Source organism: Marmota marmota, unplaced genomic scaffold (genome assembly GCF_001458135.2).
Source record: "Marmota marmota marmota unplaced genomic scaffold, marMar, whole genome shotgun sequence".
NCBI classification, from domain to species: Eukaryota; Metazoa; Chordata; class Mammalia; order Rodentia; family Sciuridae; genus Marmota; species Marmota marmota.
The window spans coordinates 28326725-28342726 of record NW_025999842.1 but is presented as its reverse complement, the minus strand read 5'-3'; the positions used below and the strand labels follow the sequence as shown (position 1 = coordinate 28342726).

At 34.9% G+C, this 16002-nt stretch overlaps 1 protein-coding gene across 3 annotated transcripts in view; it reads left to right on the top strand.

The window, feature by feature from the left end:
- The window catches only part of Sesn1 (sestrin 1), a 105424-nt gene that overhangs the window by 70456 nt on the left and 18966 nt on the right, over positions 1 to 16002 (top strand). Inside the window, exon 1 of one of the 3 annotated variants that reach the window (XM_015499985.2) lies at positions 12033 to 12222. The exons of the other annotated variants lie outside the window; for them this stretch is intronic. Within the exon in view, the coding sequence (XP_015355471.1) occupies positions 12121 to 12222 (102 nt within the window). The 5' untranslated portion in view covers positions 12033 to 12120. Of the gene's footprint in view, positions 1 to 12032; positions 12223 to 16002 lie in introns of those variants that run through there. 3 annotated transcript variants of the gene reach the window in all.

Below are 16002 nucleotides of genomic sequence, written 5' to 3'. Positions count from 1 at the left end.
TTTAGTAGTCTTTTGAAAGAAGATTTTTTTTGTGTGTGTGTGTGTGTGTGTGTGTGTGTGTGAACTCTGAAGAGGAATATTTTTAAGTGAAGTGTTAGGGAGAGATGTATAACGGTTCATTGGGGAACCACAAGTGGGTAAATAGAATAAAAGAAATTGGAATGGGGTAGAATTAACATACTTGAGGAGAGCAGTAACCAGGGAGAAAGGATATTGAGAGGTTATGGAGCACTTTATTTTGGTAACAAACTGAGGTGGGAAGCCAATTCATATTTCCTGGAGAGAAGGAGTGTTCTAATAGTTTGGGTGGTATGAGCAGGCATACAAAAAAGATTAAAAGGAAAATACTGCAGGAAAAATTGGAAAGGATGATAAGAAGAGTTTATGATCCTTTGTCTCTTTATTGGGACAGATACAATCGCTGGAACACTAACCATGAGGAAGAAAACTCAAACATCAGGCAACATTATAATGTAATAAAAAGAACAGACCTTTGGAGCCAAACATGCTTGAGTTATTACCTTTATTCAGACCTCTTACTGGCTCCATGGACTAGGGTTAGCTACTTAATCTTTCTATCTCACAGTTTCCCATTTTAAAATGAAGATAGCATTTACCTGAAGGATTGTTTTGAGTTAAATGAGTTAAAATATATGTAAAATGCCAAAGAATGCCTACTAACCACAATATGTCTTAGCTATTCTATTGTCAAATCTGAAAACATGAAGTATAGCATCTATTTACTTCTGAAATAAAACCTTAGACTAAAAATCTGAGTTATTTAAAGCTCTGTATCAACTTGCATTTACTTACCTAACTGCTACAATAATAATCAGCTTTTCAACATAACATGAAATCCTGTTCTCCAAACTTGAGTACCTGTTTGCCTTTGTAACTCAAAGCATTCCTCAGTCCAGGTGCCCCTCTAGGAGCAAAAAGACTTCAAAGGATGGATCACCATAGGAAATTATAAGAAGGAGAAGGTACTGATAGTTTTCTCAAAAAATGGAAACTGGGCAGAAAAAAATGCCTGTTACACACTAGGTACTTAATTAACATCCACTGAATGAATGTTTAAAAAAGTGGACCAATAAATCCAAACATATAGAGGTTTATAAATTTAATCAATCATTCATATATAAGTATTCTTGTGTTGATGAAAATTCCAGCAATATTTGAATGAATACAGTTCTAAATCATTAAGGTTTAATATTCCAAAGGAAACAAGAGCTTGATGTAGAATATCTCCAATGATATAATAAAAGCTTTCTTTTTTCTTTATTTAACGTAGCCTAATTATCTGTGACAACTGAAGGTAGAGACAAATGATATTAGGATATCTCTTGTAAACAAAACTGATAACTAGTTTCCAAATATTATATTATTTTATTATTTTAATTCTAGTACTGGGAATTGACTAAGGGTCACTGTATCACAGAACTATATTCCCAGACTTTCTTTCTTTCTTTTTTTTTTTTTTTAGTACTGGGGATTGAACCCAGACTGGCTGTACCACCGAGTTACATTTCCTGTCCTTTTTTTTTTTTTTTTACTTTGAGACAGGGTCTTACTAAGTTGCCTAGAGCCTCACTAGGTTGTTGAGACCAGCCTTGAACTTGTAGTCCTCCTGTCTCAGCCTTCTGAGTTGCTGGGATTACAGGCATGTGCCACAGCACCAGACTCCAAATGTTATTTAATGTTCCCCCATCCTCTCAGGATGTGTAGGATATAATAAAACATTGAGGGGAAAATATGCATTTTTATATTGAATTCTATAGTATTATTAATAAATCTATGTTTTAAAATATCTGATGAATTTAGAAGATAATTGATAATAATAACAAATAAACTTGGCCTACTTAAATTAATTATTTTTTAGGGAACTAAATATAGCAAATGGTTTAAGCAGTACTCAAAGAGAAAATTAAAGATGGTTATTGATGATTGTCACAGGAAATATTAGAAATTGCTTTAGAATATTTTATAATTTTGGCTAGACAAAGCAAGATGAAGAAAACTATTAACTATTTTTTTCAGTGTTTTCCAGTATTACAAAGCATTCTGTCCATTTGAGCAAATGCAAGGTCTACAATGATGACATCTTTGAAACTCTTTGAAAACCCCTTCTAAATCCTAAGATAACCTCCCAAAGGAGGAGGATATATATATTGAGTGATAGAAATGAAGTGGGAAAATTATATAGAATTGTACTGTGCAGGTTCAGTTTGCTTGATCCTGTGTTTAAGGTTGTATTTGTATGTGGTTGTTTTTACTCATGTTTTTTTTTTTTTTTAATTTAGATAGTAGCATTTTTAGAAATTGAATTGAGTGTTAGAGAATTTTAAAAGACCAGAATCTTTTCTTATGGACATTCTTGCTCTTCCTTATTTTCTTCTGCAACAAGCAAGAAAATTTTCCACAGAATTCTATATTTTTAGTTAAAATATGTTTTAATGGTAACTTTAATGTATATAGTATCTGACATGATAAAGGTGAAATAAATTATCACTATATTATTGAAATCAGATATGTTTTGTCAAGGACTGGTAAAGAGATTTTATCTCTATCAGTTACTTTTAACCTGGGACAGTATGTTCTGTTTTATAACTTGTTGTGTTCTGCTCTGACACTATATAATTAAAAAAAAAAAAAATTGAAGGTTGGACCTTATTGGTATCTGGAGTGGTTGAGTCCTTACTTGTTTGTCTGCTTTGTGATTGGCTGAACACTGTTGCTAAGCTTGTTTTTTTGTTCTTAGAGAAAGTTAAAAGTTGAGGGTGACCTATTTGAACTTCATCCTGCTACTTTTGACTCTGCTTTGCTCTTTCCTCTGATCCACATATTTTTTTTCCTGACATCTTCTGAGGTTTACTTTTTTAACTTACATATTCATAAATCTAATGCATAACATTTTAACATTTTAAAATTTTAGTTGTATGTTCGTGGTACACACATTAAAGTACTATTGTTTAATTTAAAAAGTGTGGTTGAAAATTTGAAAGTTGAACTTAGACCAAAGCAAGTTCCAAATGGTACCCAGCAAATGCTTTTTTTAAAAAAAGCCTGCCTATTATAAACACTAAAGATTATCTAGATATCAATAATATCCTTATAATTTAGAACAAATTCAAAGTATTTCAGTTAAAATTTGTTTTCAATCTAAATGTAATGTGAAATATAATGGAATAGCTATTAGGTCAAATATTTGTGATTTAGGATAAAGGCTATTATTGATCATATTGACATTTTTGCCTAAAGGATAAGATTAGCTTTATTCGTGTTTTTTTTTCAAGAAGGAATAGAAATATTGATAATCCTTTCAGTTATAGTCCAGATCTAGGACAAAGATAGAGGAAAGTTCTGTTGGAAGATGAGTTTGGTTTGTATTTTAGTAGTACTGTTGTGATTCCCAGTTCCTTTTCTCCTTGCGGTTCTATATGCATTGATGGGAATAAGAATCAACTAAATTTCCTCCCAGCACTCTGCTAAAACCAGTAGAATTCCTTGGAGCATTCATTCTTGGAACATAAAAGCCCAGTCCAAGCCATAGGTGAGTAATATAGAGAGCTACAAAGTAGCTTGGATCCTCCAAACTTACTGTGAGTTTTAGGGTATAGCTCATGAGATGTGGTATGTATGTATATCAGTGATATTCAAATACATTTAAAATCATTAGCATAGAGCCAGATGTGGTGACATACACTTATAATCCTAGTGACTCAGAAGGCTAAGGCAGGAGGATTACAATTCAAGGCCAGTCTGGGCAACTATTGAGACCTTGTCTCAAAATAAAATTTAAAAGTGGGCTGGGGATCTAGTTCAGTGGTAGAATGGGTTCAATCCCCAGTAAAACACACACACACACACACACACACACAGTTAGCATAGTCTTTAATCAAATAATATTATCAGAATTCTGACACATATACTATCTAAAAATGGCGCTTTATTAACACTTTAAATTCAAATAATGTTTAATTATCAAATAAGGACAGTGAGGTTAATTTATGTTTTAAATAAATTTGAAATTAAAAGGTTATGAGTGATAGTGGCAATATTCCTGTATTTTCTTGTATTGTAGTATCAAAAAAAAATGGATTCACACAGATAAGTAGTTTTGAATGAAAAATTTTTTGTTTTTTTCTTCGAGGGCTGGGAAATCAACCCCAGACTTGGTGCATGCTAGTGGCAAGCTCTCTACCATTGAATTATATTCTTCTAACCCCTAAAAACTTTTAAGATAGTTCCCCTTGCATTTTTAACACACTGCATAGTTAAATTGATTCAAAAGCTTGAACAAAGATGTTAAAATAATTATTGATTTCAGATAACTACTTCCGTTCTTTCTTAGATGTAGAAGTTAAGACAAGAATCACCAAAATTTACGATATGCACTAAAACTAAAGAATCATGATGGGATATAAAATCCTTTCTTTTGACATTGCGAAATAGACTTTGATATCCTTTCAGGAGCATGTACCTGGCAAATGTGCTTGAGCTTCTCTTGGCATTTTTAAAATAAAGCACCCACTTGTTGTATTAGTCCATTCATTCACTCACTACTGTGATTTTACTCAAGAGATGTAGACAAGTATAACTTTTTAAACAAGACTAGAACTGATTATTTATCTATCCCTGTCCTAATCACTGACACATTGGCAAAAATGTTCAAATAAGTTCTTAAATGACAGAAGAAGCTTTATTTAGTTCAGTAACTGAATTATTGATGCAACATATTAGAGCACTCTCAAATTAAATTTTCTTCATTTTATTTTTTACAGTTCTGGTGATTGAACCTGGGGGTACTCTACTACTGAGCTACATCCCCAATTCTTTTTAAATTTTGAGACAGGTTCTCACTAAGTTGCCTAGGCTGGCAAGTTGCTGGAATAATAGACATGTGCCAACATGCTCAGCTTCTCTAATTAATTTAATGTCAATATACATTTGTAGATTACTTTAAAAAGGAAATAAAAATCTAATATTTCATAATATCTTCAAAGTCCTTATAAGGAATGAATTCTAAGAAATAAAATTTGGGGTTGGAGATATAGTTTAGTGGTGGAGCACTTGAATAACAACATGCAAGTAGTCTCCAGATGTGGTTCTATACTTTGTGCCCAGGTTAAGAAATAATAACTTAATATCCTCTTGGAAAACAAGAGACCTCAGAAGGAGGTAAATAAAGAAGGTGATTTCAAGCATTTAAAGGACCTACAAGAAAAGATACTCTCAAAGGACCTGAACAGAGATTCTTTGAGCTGTTCAAGTAAAGCATATATTCCAAAATTCTATTTACCATTGGTAATAATCACTGGGGGAATGAGAGGAGGTTGTATAGATAGGAAGGGCAGGAAAGCTGTTAGAAACAAAAGACAATTTGGTTTTAAATTTTTAGAGTGTTGTCATTAGTATATTCTTTCATTGAATCAAAATTATCTTTAATATGAACAAATTATTTAAAATTCAGTCATGATTAAGCTAATAACTTGTTAATATGCATTTAACCATGGCTAAAATGTAATCTGCAAAAGAAATAGGACTTGAGAGTTTGGCTCTTTCAAATATGTGAGCTCAGGATAAGTTAATTATAATTAGGTTTGGTTTAATCTCTTTTGAAAAGATAATTTAAAAATATTATACCTGGATAGTTGCTTGTATTTAAAATTACAGGTTATAAGCTGGGTGTGTTGGCACATGCCTGTATCTCAGCTACTCAGGATCACAAGTGTGAGTCTAACCTTGGCAACTTAGAGAGACCCTTCTCAAAATAAAATAAAAAGGACTGGAATATAGCTCAGTGATAGAGCACCCCTAGATTCAATCTCCAGTACTGAAAATTTTACAGATTCTATACTAAACCAGTTCTTATATCTTATATCTCTACTAACAGAGGCACTATGAAAAATTTTAAAATATTTTTCCTATGTTTACATTTTAAGGCATAAATGAAATTCAGCCCTCAAAAACTGTCTTAAAGCTTATATTATAAAGAACATATACTTAGTCTGAGAAGTATTCTCTACTTTCATGTCATAAATTCAGCATCTTCAGTTACCTTTTATTGACTTTGTATCAGGATTTCCTTATTCTCCTTTAAAGACTTCAGTAATTGTTAAGAAATTTAGAATAAAGCCTTCTCAATTTCCCACCACACTCACCTTTACCTAAGTTTCACAGTATTCCAAATTAAACCTATTCCTTATTATTTAACTCAATAATTATGCTGAAGAGTAATTAGCCTCTAAAAGTTATATATCTGAATAAAGTTTCCTATTTATTTCAGTAGACATTCTTTCCTATCATTTCACCTGAGATAGCCCTCAGGATAATTAAAGATAAACTTGGTTACAAAATGTTCTGTGAGTCTTGTTCCTGTTCTATGAAACAATGGCCTGTATACATGCAGTGGCTGACGTGTATGTACCTGCCTTATTTAACAAGTGATCCATACAGGCTGTTGCCAGAATACTTATAGCTGCCATCCTGGGGGTTCAGGAAAACAGGCACACACACACACACATACACACACACAAATAAATAAATAAATAAACAAAATTCAAAGAAGCTTGGGGAGTATCTATGGTTTTCTAGGAGAAAAGGGGCATAGATGCTGAAAAACAGAATTTATTTAGTAGAGCTGAACCCTGGGACAAGTTGATTCCCAAGCAGAGCCTACCTGAGCATATAATGACCCAAACTTCCAAAAATCTGTAGACTTCCCAAATATTAACAAAATAATATTGGACTTGAAATTTATTATTAAGATTTTAGTTGAGTTAAAATTTTATTTTTAAATGGAAACATTTCTTTGAAGTTCATTTTACACACACACACATACACACACACACATACACACACGCACACACCACTATATGTTAGGCCATGAAACATTGAAAATACACCAATAAACAAAAAAACAAAACAAAAATCTGATTTTTAATAGAGCTTACATTCTATTGAGACAGACTAAATAAATAAATATCACTCACAATAAGCAGTGTAGATTAGTGTAAGAAGTTTTCTTTCTTCCTAAAACCTATCACTTATTTTAAGAGGAATGGGAGGGAATGTGAGGAACATTTAGAAGATTGGGTAAATTCATATGAGATATGTAGTGAAGGAGTTTTGAATAGCATGAGGTCACCAGAGGCCTGGAAAGAGACAATGAGAGGAGTGACGGAGATGAGGAAATAGGAGAAGCTCTCAAAGACCAAGATGACCCACAGCATCCATGACTGATTTTCTCTATCTCCCTTCCTCCCTCACTTCCTTTATTCCTTCCATCTCACCCTGAGTATAAGCAAGGGAAATATATTTTTCTATCTTTCTGCCTTCTTTTCTTACCTCCAAAATCAAGAACTCAAGCCAATATATAATCATCAAATTTTTAGAAATATATATTCATTAAAAAAAGCAGTCTCCTAGAGTAACTGCTGGTTTAGATTCAGACAGCCTGGATTCTAATCCCAGGCTACATTTTACTAGTTTTATAACCTTAGATAAGTTATCCATGTTTTATGAATTTGTTTCACTAATTTGTAAAATAAAAATAATTAAATCTGTTTTATACATGTAAAATACTTAATGTTTGATACATAGGAGTTGATTTGTTACTAATCTTTTTAATCATTTACCTGAAAAACCTGACCACTCACTTTAACACACTGAATCTTTGGGTGTAGAAGTAACTTTCTAATTTAAAACCACTGACACTTTTTGGAATACTGCTTACTGCTAAGTATGGGTAATGGCCCATATTTCTGAATCCCTGCACTGTGCATTTCTAAAACAAAACAAAACAAACAAACAAATACCTGAAACAAGAGAAAAAGAACAAAGGTTTGTCAGCATTCTTGCTTCTTTAAAATAACGATTCTGAAAATTAGATTGAAGAAGTAGAAAGCAAAAATGAACAACATAAAATTAAAGATCAGTGCTAAAAGGATCTGCATGTACCCCAAATATGATGTTGAAATGGAAAGTGCTTAACAGACAAGCTATATATATATGAAAACAGGAAGATATGAGCTGGAAGAGAAAAATCTTGACAAAATTAGTTAGCAGAAGTAACCTTATAAACCAGCATTTATTTTAAGTGAAATATTTTAAATGACAAAGGGGTTTTGAAGAATGCTTAGATCACATAAATCTAGCAAATCTTCCTCCCATTCTTTTTTTTTTTTTTCTTTTTTTCTTTTTTGGTACTAGGGATTGAACCCAGGGGTATTTTACCACTGAGCTACATCCCTAGTCCCCACCCCCCTTTTTTAAGAAGTTCTTTGGTTTAAAGGCTGAAACCATTATTGTATGTTTTCTAACCAGTTGTTAAATATAACTGATCCAATAAATGTGCAAATCTATATTACTTTAGTATACCTTTATTGGTTAGGGAGAAACTTTAAGGTTTAACATGGCCCAGAAGAACATGATTATGCCTTTTACCCTGATAATTATTCTTTCTACTAGAATATACTTGTTCCTTTTCTTGAATCTGTTATAATTTTTTAAATACCTGTGGTTTCAGGGAAGACAATTGGTCAAGGAACAGATGATTTGAGGGTTGTCTCCTAAATTTCAAGAACTAGAGTACAATGAGGCATGAATACCTCCATAAGGGAATTTATTACCTTGTTGCAGAGACCATGTTATCATATTGCTGCAAACTGAATGACTTACTAAGTTTGGTTTGTTTGTGGCTGAGTGGGCATTTGGTTATACTTTTTGCGGGGGCGGGGGGCAGCTGTGCTCAGTGGAAGAGCCTTTTCTGTGGAGCTTCTGTAGCCTTTTGTTCTGTTAGCATGGACTCAAGGAACCTATTACCTTGTTGCTGGTCATTGTTGCTTTAGACCCAATGAACTCCTTTTGTTGGGTTTCCTTAAAGTACCCATCTCTCCTGCTTCTGTGTCTTTGTTAAGACCTGTCTCTATTCTCCCCAATCCTCTCAAACTTTCTTATCCAGTCTTATTCAATCATCTCTATAAATGCTCTAAGTTCCATTACAAATGTCTCTTCAGGAAGCTTATCTTGAACCACCACTCCAAGTCTGGACTCTCTAAGTATTTCATACTTCTATGCTAAAATCAAGTCATTTGGCATTACTTTGCTCTTATATAGGTATATCAACTTGTTCTTAAGGAAAATGAAGATGAAACTATTCCTGCTAAAGATACAGAGGCACTTAGGAAAGAAACTATGTCAGTATTACTATTACTATTACTTCTTTGAGTAGATGTCAGGATTCTTCCTAAAAGGAAGAAAATGTTGAAATGAATTGTTTAAATAGCAGACTTTGTAAAATACTGCTGCCCTGTATTGATAACCTGTATTAAATATCCTTTAGTAAAACTGTATTAAAGTCCTTTCTAATCACTGTTCTGTACTCAGGATGTTCATCTTTTCAGCAGATGTTTATTATATGCCTGTATGAGTCCACTACCAGATACCTTCAGTAGGAAATTTGGCCTACTCAATAATTAAATCCTTAGGGAAAAAAATACAAACTTTTTATTGAATTATTTGGAACAAAACATGTCCAGAAGTGAAATCTACACAATGATGTTCGATAGCCAATTAATACATTTGTTGCAATGTTTGGTCACTGTAGGTTTATAAGGAGGCATCTTTTTTTAATGTTAAATAGACTAATTCACAATACTGCTCTATATAAGAAAGCAGAAATTAGTACTCTTTAAAATATTTAGGTCAGTCTTTGTAAAGACCATAAAGAAATCTTAACATTTAATGGCTTGAAGTTTCTCTGTAAACCACTGAATTAGAATGTGTTAAAATTATTTTTCTTTTCATGTAAGTCAGCATTAACATAAATACTTTCTGGAAAAAGAAATCCTAATTGGAGTTTCCTATTCAATTTCAGTACATCTAAAATATTTTTAATAAAAAATTATCAAGTTCTAAATATCAGACACTACTATATATATGCTGTTTTCAGTTTTAATCTGCATTTAATTATTTTAAACCATTTTGGGGTCAGCTGAATAGGTACTTTTCCTGGGCTTCTCATTAGAAAATAGAAAGGTAAGCTTTTTCCATTTTGCAATATATAATAATTTTAATGTCCCAAATAAGGTGATACCCTGCTAGATAACTCAAATTCTGTCTCCTTCAGAAAACAGAATCACAGCTGAACTCTTCTAGTACCAGAGTTGTCAGTTTTCATGTACTTCTTTCATTTTCTAATTTTTGTAGCTCACAAGTCCATACATCAGGTGCTCTTATGTTCCCAAGTTATTCATTTACGACCAGGTTATCTTAGAGGGCATATCATATTGCTGCAAACTGAATGACTTACTAGGTTTGGTTTGGTTTTCGGCAAAGTGGGCATTTTCTGTAGTGCCTCTGTACCCTTTTCTTCTGTTAACATGAACTTAAAAAGTTTTCTAGGCCAGTAAAAAAATATTTTGGGTACTTTTCTTTTTGTTTTTTTAAATTTTATTGTTTTTTTATTTTTTAATTTTTTGATGGGTGCTGTAGTGACTTTAAAAGCAGTTTCTGAGAACACATAACACCTATCTTATTTATCTGGAGGAGATAAATAAGAAATTACCTTTTTAAAACTGCCATTTTAGTTGTTCTAATTAGTTATGGGCAAAAGTAGGATGCACTTTCATATCTCATACATAAATGGAGTATAACTTCTCATTCTTCTGATTGTATATGATGTAGAATCACACCAATTGTGTAGTCAATATGCACATAAGGCAATAATGTCCTATTCATTCTACTATCCTTCCTGCCCCCCATACCCACTTCCCTCCCTTCACTCCCCTCTGCCTAATCCAAAGTAACTTTATGACTGCTCAAGAGCTAAAAGAGTAACTTAGTCTCCTCTGAGATATTGTAACCTTACTCCTAAAATTGAAACTCATTTTCATTTGTGACTTCTATTCTGTGGACACATCACAGAATCACATCACTCCATCAGTACTTGTTGATTTAATTCCTTTTGGGAAACTCTGTTGTGGTGGGGTGGGGGGGTATTTTTTTTTTTTTTTAATTGGTGGCAGGGATGGTATCCAGGGCCTCCTGCACAATAGGTGAGCACTTTACCACTGAGCCACACTCCCAGCCCTCTGCTTGTTTGCTTTCGCCCTTCCCAACATCATTTTTTCCTTAATCTGAGAGTGTAAGCTTTTGAAAACACAAGCGCAAATATGGAAAAAAAGATCTAATTTAGAAGTTGATTTTTTTTAAAGAAGTTAATATGTAAGGAAAGAAGTACTGTTGTCAGAGGACTCGGGATATTTGGGTTGTGGATCCAACAATGTCAGTTATTTGTGTTCTTTCATAACCTATATTTTCTTAAGTTCCTCATCAGATTTCAGAGAGAGAAATTCTTTCTTCAAAACCCAGGGTACTTATGAGGAAATATTAGAACATTTAAAGCCTTTCAATATACTTTGAAAAAGAAAAGACAACTGAGGTCTGCTACCAAGGCTTAATGTATGTGGAAGAGAGTGATATTTATTTATAGATTCTATACTGTTTGCCAAAAATAAACTTTACATTGAATATAGGCCATGATCTCATACTTGTTCCTGCATTCTGTGTCCCATTCGGCGTTGTTTGGAAATATCGGAAAAGAAGAAGGGAAATTTCAATAGTTTATAAATTTAAAGAGAACTTGATTCCTCCTGGAGCTGGCAGGGTCAGTCTAGAGGTTGGCCGCTGTTTGGCTCTAGATTTGTGGACGAGCCAAGTGGGGGCAGGAAGATAGATCCCTGAGGCCCGAGGGCTCGCGGGGCACCTTCAAGCCTCAATGCACGCTCACCTCCCTGCGCACCGCACTGCTTCTGAACCTGAGAATTAGCTTGTCGCCAGACTCCTGGCCTTCCAAGTTGTTTTTCGCCTGGCCGCGTCAGGTCGCCCGCCGCGGCCTGCCCGTCGGCGCCGAAGGGACGGGGTTATGCAGAACCGGGGCCCCCCATTGGTGGGCGCGACCTCCAGAGCGGCGGACTGACAGGCGTGGGGCGGGCCGCGCGGCTTGTTTGTCGGTGCTGCCCCGCCCCCGACGTCCGCGCTGACTGAATCGCTGCATCCCAGAGCCACGGCTGGCCTCCCTGCTCTCCCTAGTTTGTCCGCAGTCGTCCCTGCGCCGACATGCGCCTGGCCACCGCGGCGAACGAGGCGTACACGACCTCGTTGACCGTCTCGGAGCTGCTGGGCTGCAAGCAGTGCGGAGGGGGCCGTGTCCAGGACGAGGTACCCGGGCGAGGGGCTGGATGGGCGGGCGGGTTACCTGGCCGAGTTGCTTGTGCTGTGCGGAGTCCAGTCGCGTTGCGTCCCTTCGTTCGTACCTAACAGCATCCGAAACCGCTCAGCAGGGGCGCGGGAGCCGGCGGAGCAGCCACAGGCTGACCTCCCTGTTCCGACGCGTGTGTCTTGGCCATCTGGCAGAGCCCAGGTGAAGGGGCGGCCTGTGTTTGGCAGGGAGACCTTTTCTATCCAGAGTCGACCCCGGGCTATAAAAACGCTGAGCTGGGAGAGACAGCTGACTAGGTCATTTAAATGGAAGTCTCCAAAACATAAATAACGTTGTTTTCTGTACAAGTCTCCACAAGTCCGAAACCCAACAAAGCTCTAGTCTTAGCGTAAAACAGCCTGTGGATTTTTACCTCCTGGTGTTGTCAAAACAGATTATTCAGCCACCCTCACCCCCTCTGCCTCCTACTTTAAGAAAAAAGGGAAAGATACAGTTTGAGTCCCTGGAAAGAATGTTGCCTAGAATAAATATGTTCTGCAAGCTCAATGACGTTATGCACAGGGTTTACCCTTGTTTATTAAACCATCTCTGTTGGGTCTGAATTGGCCTTCAAAAAGAGATGTTTAATTGTATTTTTTCTCAATTGATGGAAATAGAACATTTGAAAGTTACTAATGTAATCTTAGCCAAACTTTGAAGCTTTAAAAGGCTTTGATTCAATATGCAATTAGGGAGAAAGTGGAGAATTTTTAATTGAGATACGAATTGTTATTGCTTTAGCTCAAGATATTTAAATGTGAATAATTTCTCTGCAGCTTTGCCCATTAAAATGGCTCAGGTTTAGTAATTAAATTTTATTTATTTTGTTGGCAAATGGAATCTGTCTTATCAACACAGTATGTATATTATGAAAACTTAAACCTCATGAAGGGTATAGAACAAATTTTTTTTTTTAGATTTTAATACTGATGGATATATATAATATTCTCCTTGTTTAAAGACAACAGAACAACCTTTTAAAAATCTCATCACATTGTTTTGGAAACTTTACCAAAGTGAGAAAACAATATGAAAGTGTTGAATTAGCATTTACAGTTTCTGTTTGCAGGCCATAACAGATCTTTTCTCTTTTTGAGTAGAAATTAGTCCCAATCATCATGCCTGAATAGATCTGTTATTTCTGATTCTTGTCCAGATCTCGAATTTCTAAATATAGCCATGTACATTTTAGCTTGTCCATTGATTGTAGTGCTTGTGGGATTGTGTTCAGGAAACTGGGAAGCTTTGTATAGTTGTATTTCATTTTTAAAACTTCCAGCATGTGGGAAGTTAAATTAGGAAGTAGTGCTTTATAGGAAAACTAGTCACTTTCTGAAAGAATTAATGACACAATTCTTTCAAATAGTAAGCTTCCATAATGCTTTTAAATTTAATACTTTCCAGGAATGGAACTCCTCAGAGAAGTATAGGTCACACATAAGGCCTAAATCAGATTTCCAATGAAATATTTAGTGTGTGTGTGTGTGTGTGTGTGTGTGTGTGTGTGGTGTTTTAATAGGCAAGCGCTGTACTGCTGAGCCACATCCCCAGCCCCAAATGTCAGTAAGTTTTGATTTCATTTTTCTAAAATGTAGTTCATAGGATACTCACAAAAGAGAGGAGCCTGTACTCTCCTTATTTCTTTGTTTTGTTTTGCAATACTGGGGATTGAACCAGGGATACTCTATCACCAAACTATACCCCAATGCCCCCTCCCTTTTTGGGGGGAGACAGGTTGCTAAGTTGCCCAGGTTGGCCTTGACTTTCAGTTCTCCTGCCTCAGCTTTCTGAGTCACTGAGATTACAGGCATGCTACCATACCCTGCTTCCATACTTATAAATACCATAGTAATGTTAATGAGAATTTTAGAAGAAATACTAGTATGCTGTACTATAGTAGGGATATTTCTTTGTAATGCTTCTAGATCTTTTCATTTGTTTAAATATTTTGACTGTCAGAAAGCCAGCAGCCAGCTATAGGCAATAATTCTTCCAGAGAAGGGTGAGTGGGATTGGGACTTTCACTTTTTATACAATAAATCTTTACCCTTGTTTAAATGTGTTTCAAAAAACAGTTAACTAGCCAGGCACACTGGTGCACACCTAAAATCAAAGCAGCTTGGGATGCTGAGGCAGGAGGATCATAAATTCAAAGCTATGATCTCAGCAACTTAGCGAGACCCTGTCTCAAAATAAAAAATAAAAAGGGCTGGGGATGTGGATAAGTGGTCAAGTGCCCCTGGGTTCAATCCTGAGTACAAAAACAAACAAACAACAAACAAACAAACAAAAAAAACCACTTAACTGCTTTTTTAATTTTTAAAATGAGATTAGTATTGATATTGTGATTATCAGTTATATGCTATAATATCTAGACATGTTTTTTTTGTTTGGTTTGAACACTTTTTCTAGACATGTTTTGAAAAATAAGCAACAAGTACAGAAAGAAAAATAATGATATGCTTACTTTTCAACTATTTTTTCAAGTTACATACTCTAAGCCAATAACTTCTTTTATTTTGTATTTGTAGCAAATCATTCTTTTACTTATGGATATTGGTATAGATTCATAAGTGAATCGTTAACAAATTTGAAACACCTTATTAGAACTGTATTTTCAGTCCACAAACACTGATTCATATAGCAACATAATACAAACATTGTCTTTCTCTGATACTATCAAGAAGGCACTAAGAATTTTCATACTCTGAAAATTAATGTGTTAGTATTACACATTGATGAGGAAATTGGTTTGAAGCAATAGTGTGATGGTAGAAGTTGTTGCTACCTCTTTCAAAGATGATTATAGCGTTGAGGGGAGGGGACCTAAGTTCTTATATTAGTTTTTCCAACCACACCTTCACAGACAAATCTGTAAATTTTGTGCTGTAATTAGCATCTACATCTGCTTTTCAGCAAGGCTATTTGCTGTTTGCAGTTCTGCCTTCAAGAATCTGGATTGGCCAAAATTTGCTTAGAGTCCATTTCTCACAGCTACAGATGGACAAATAATCCTAACAATCATTTGCAAGTGTAGTGTACCAATTTAAAAATGGAAAGAAACAAAACAACAATAAAAGGTGGAGAAATATTGAAGTAACCTAAATAGGAAGTTACAAAATGCATATAGTTCGGCATAATCACCCCTTATTGAACACCTGCAGTGCTTTTTTTGATAAAATACCTGCTAGAAAATAGAGTATGACTATTTTGCCATAGGACAAATGTTTCAAAGGTGGAAAATCAAAACTTTTAGAAACCAAGAATGTATCATACAATAAGAGTGATATCTAAAAGGATCTCCAAAATGTCAAAAACTCTGAGAGAGGCTTGAAAGAGTAATAATTAAAGATGCCAGCTCTAGAACCAGACTTCCTATATTCAGCCCTCAACTCCACTATTCATTAATACTGGCTCTGGGCTGAATTTGACTTGTTATCATTTAGCTGAACAAAATGGAGATTATAGTAGTACCTGTCTTATAGACTGATTTTTTAAAAGTCTAAGACATTGATTTTTTTTAAAAATGAAGATTGGAGAATACTAAATACCTCTTCCAGGCCTTAATCATAAATTACATGCTCCTTGCAAGGCTAGTGTCTCATCAAGGAATGAGTACAATCACAACACCAAGAATTATTGTATAATTGTATATAATCCACCCCGAAGAGTGCTTGTTTTTCTTAACATCCTATTTTATTTTTTTATGATTCTTTGGATTTTTCTTATTGATTTTTTAA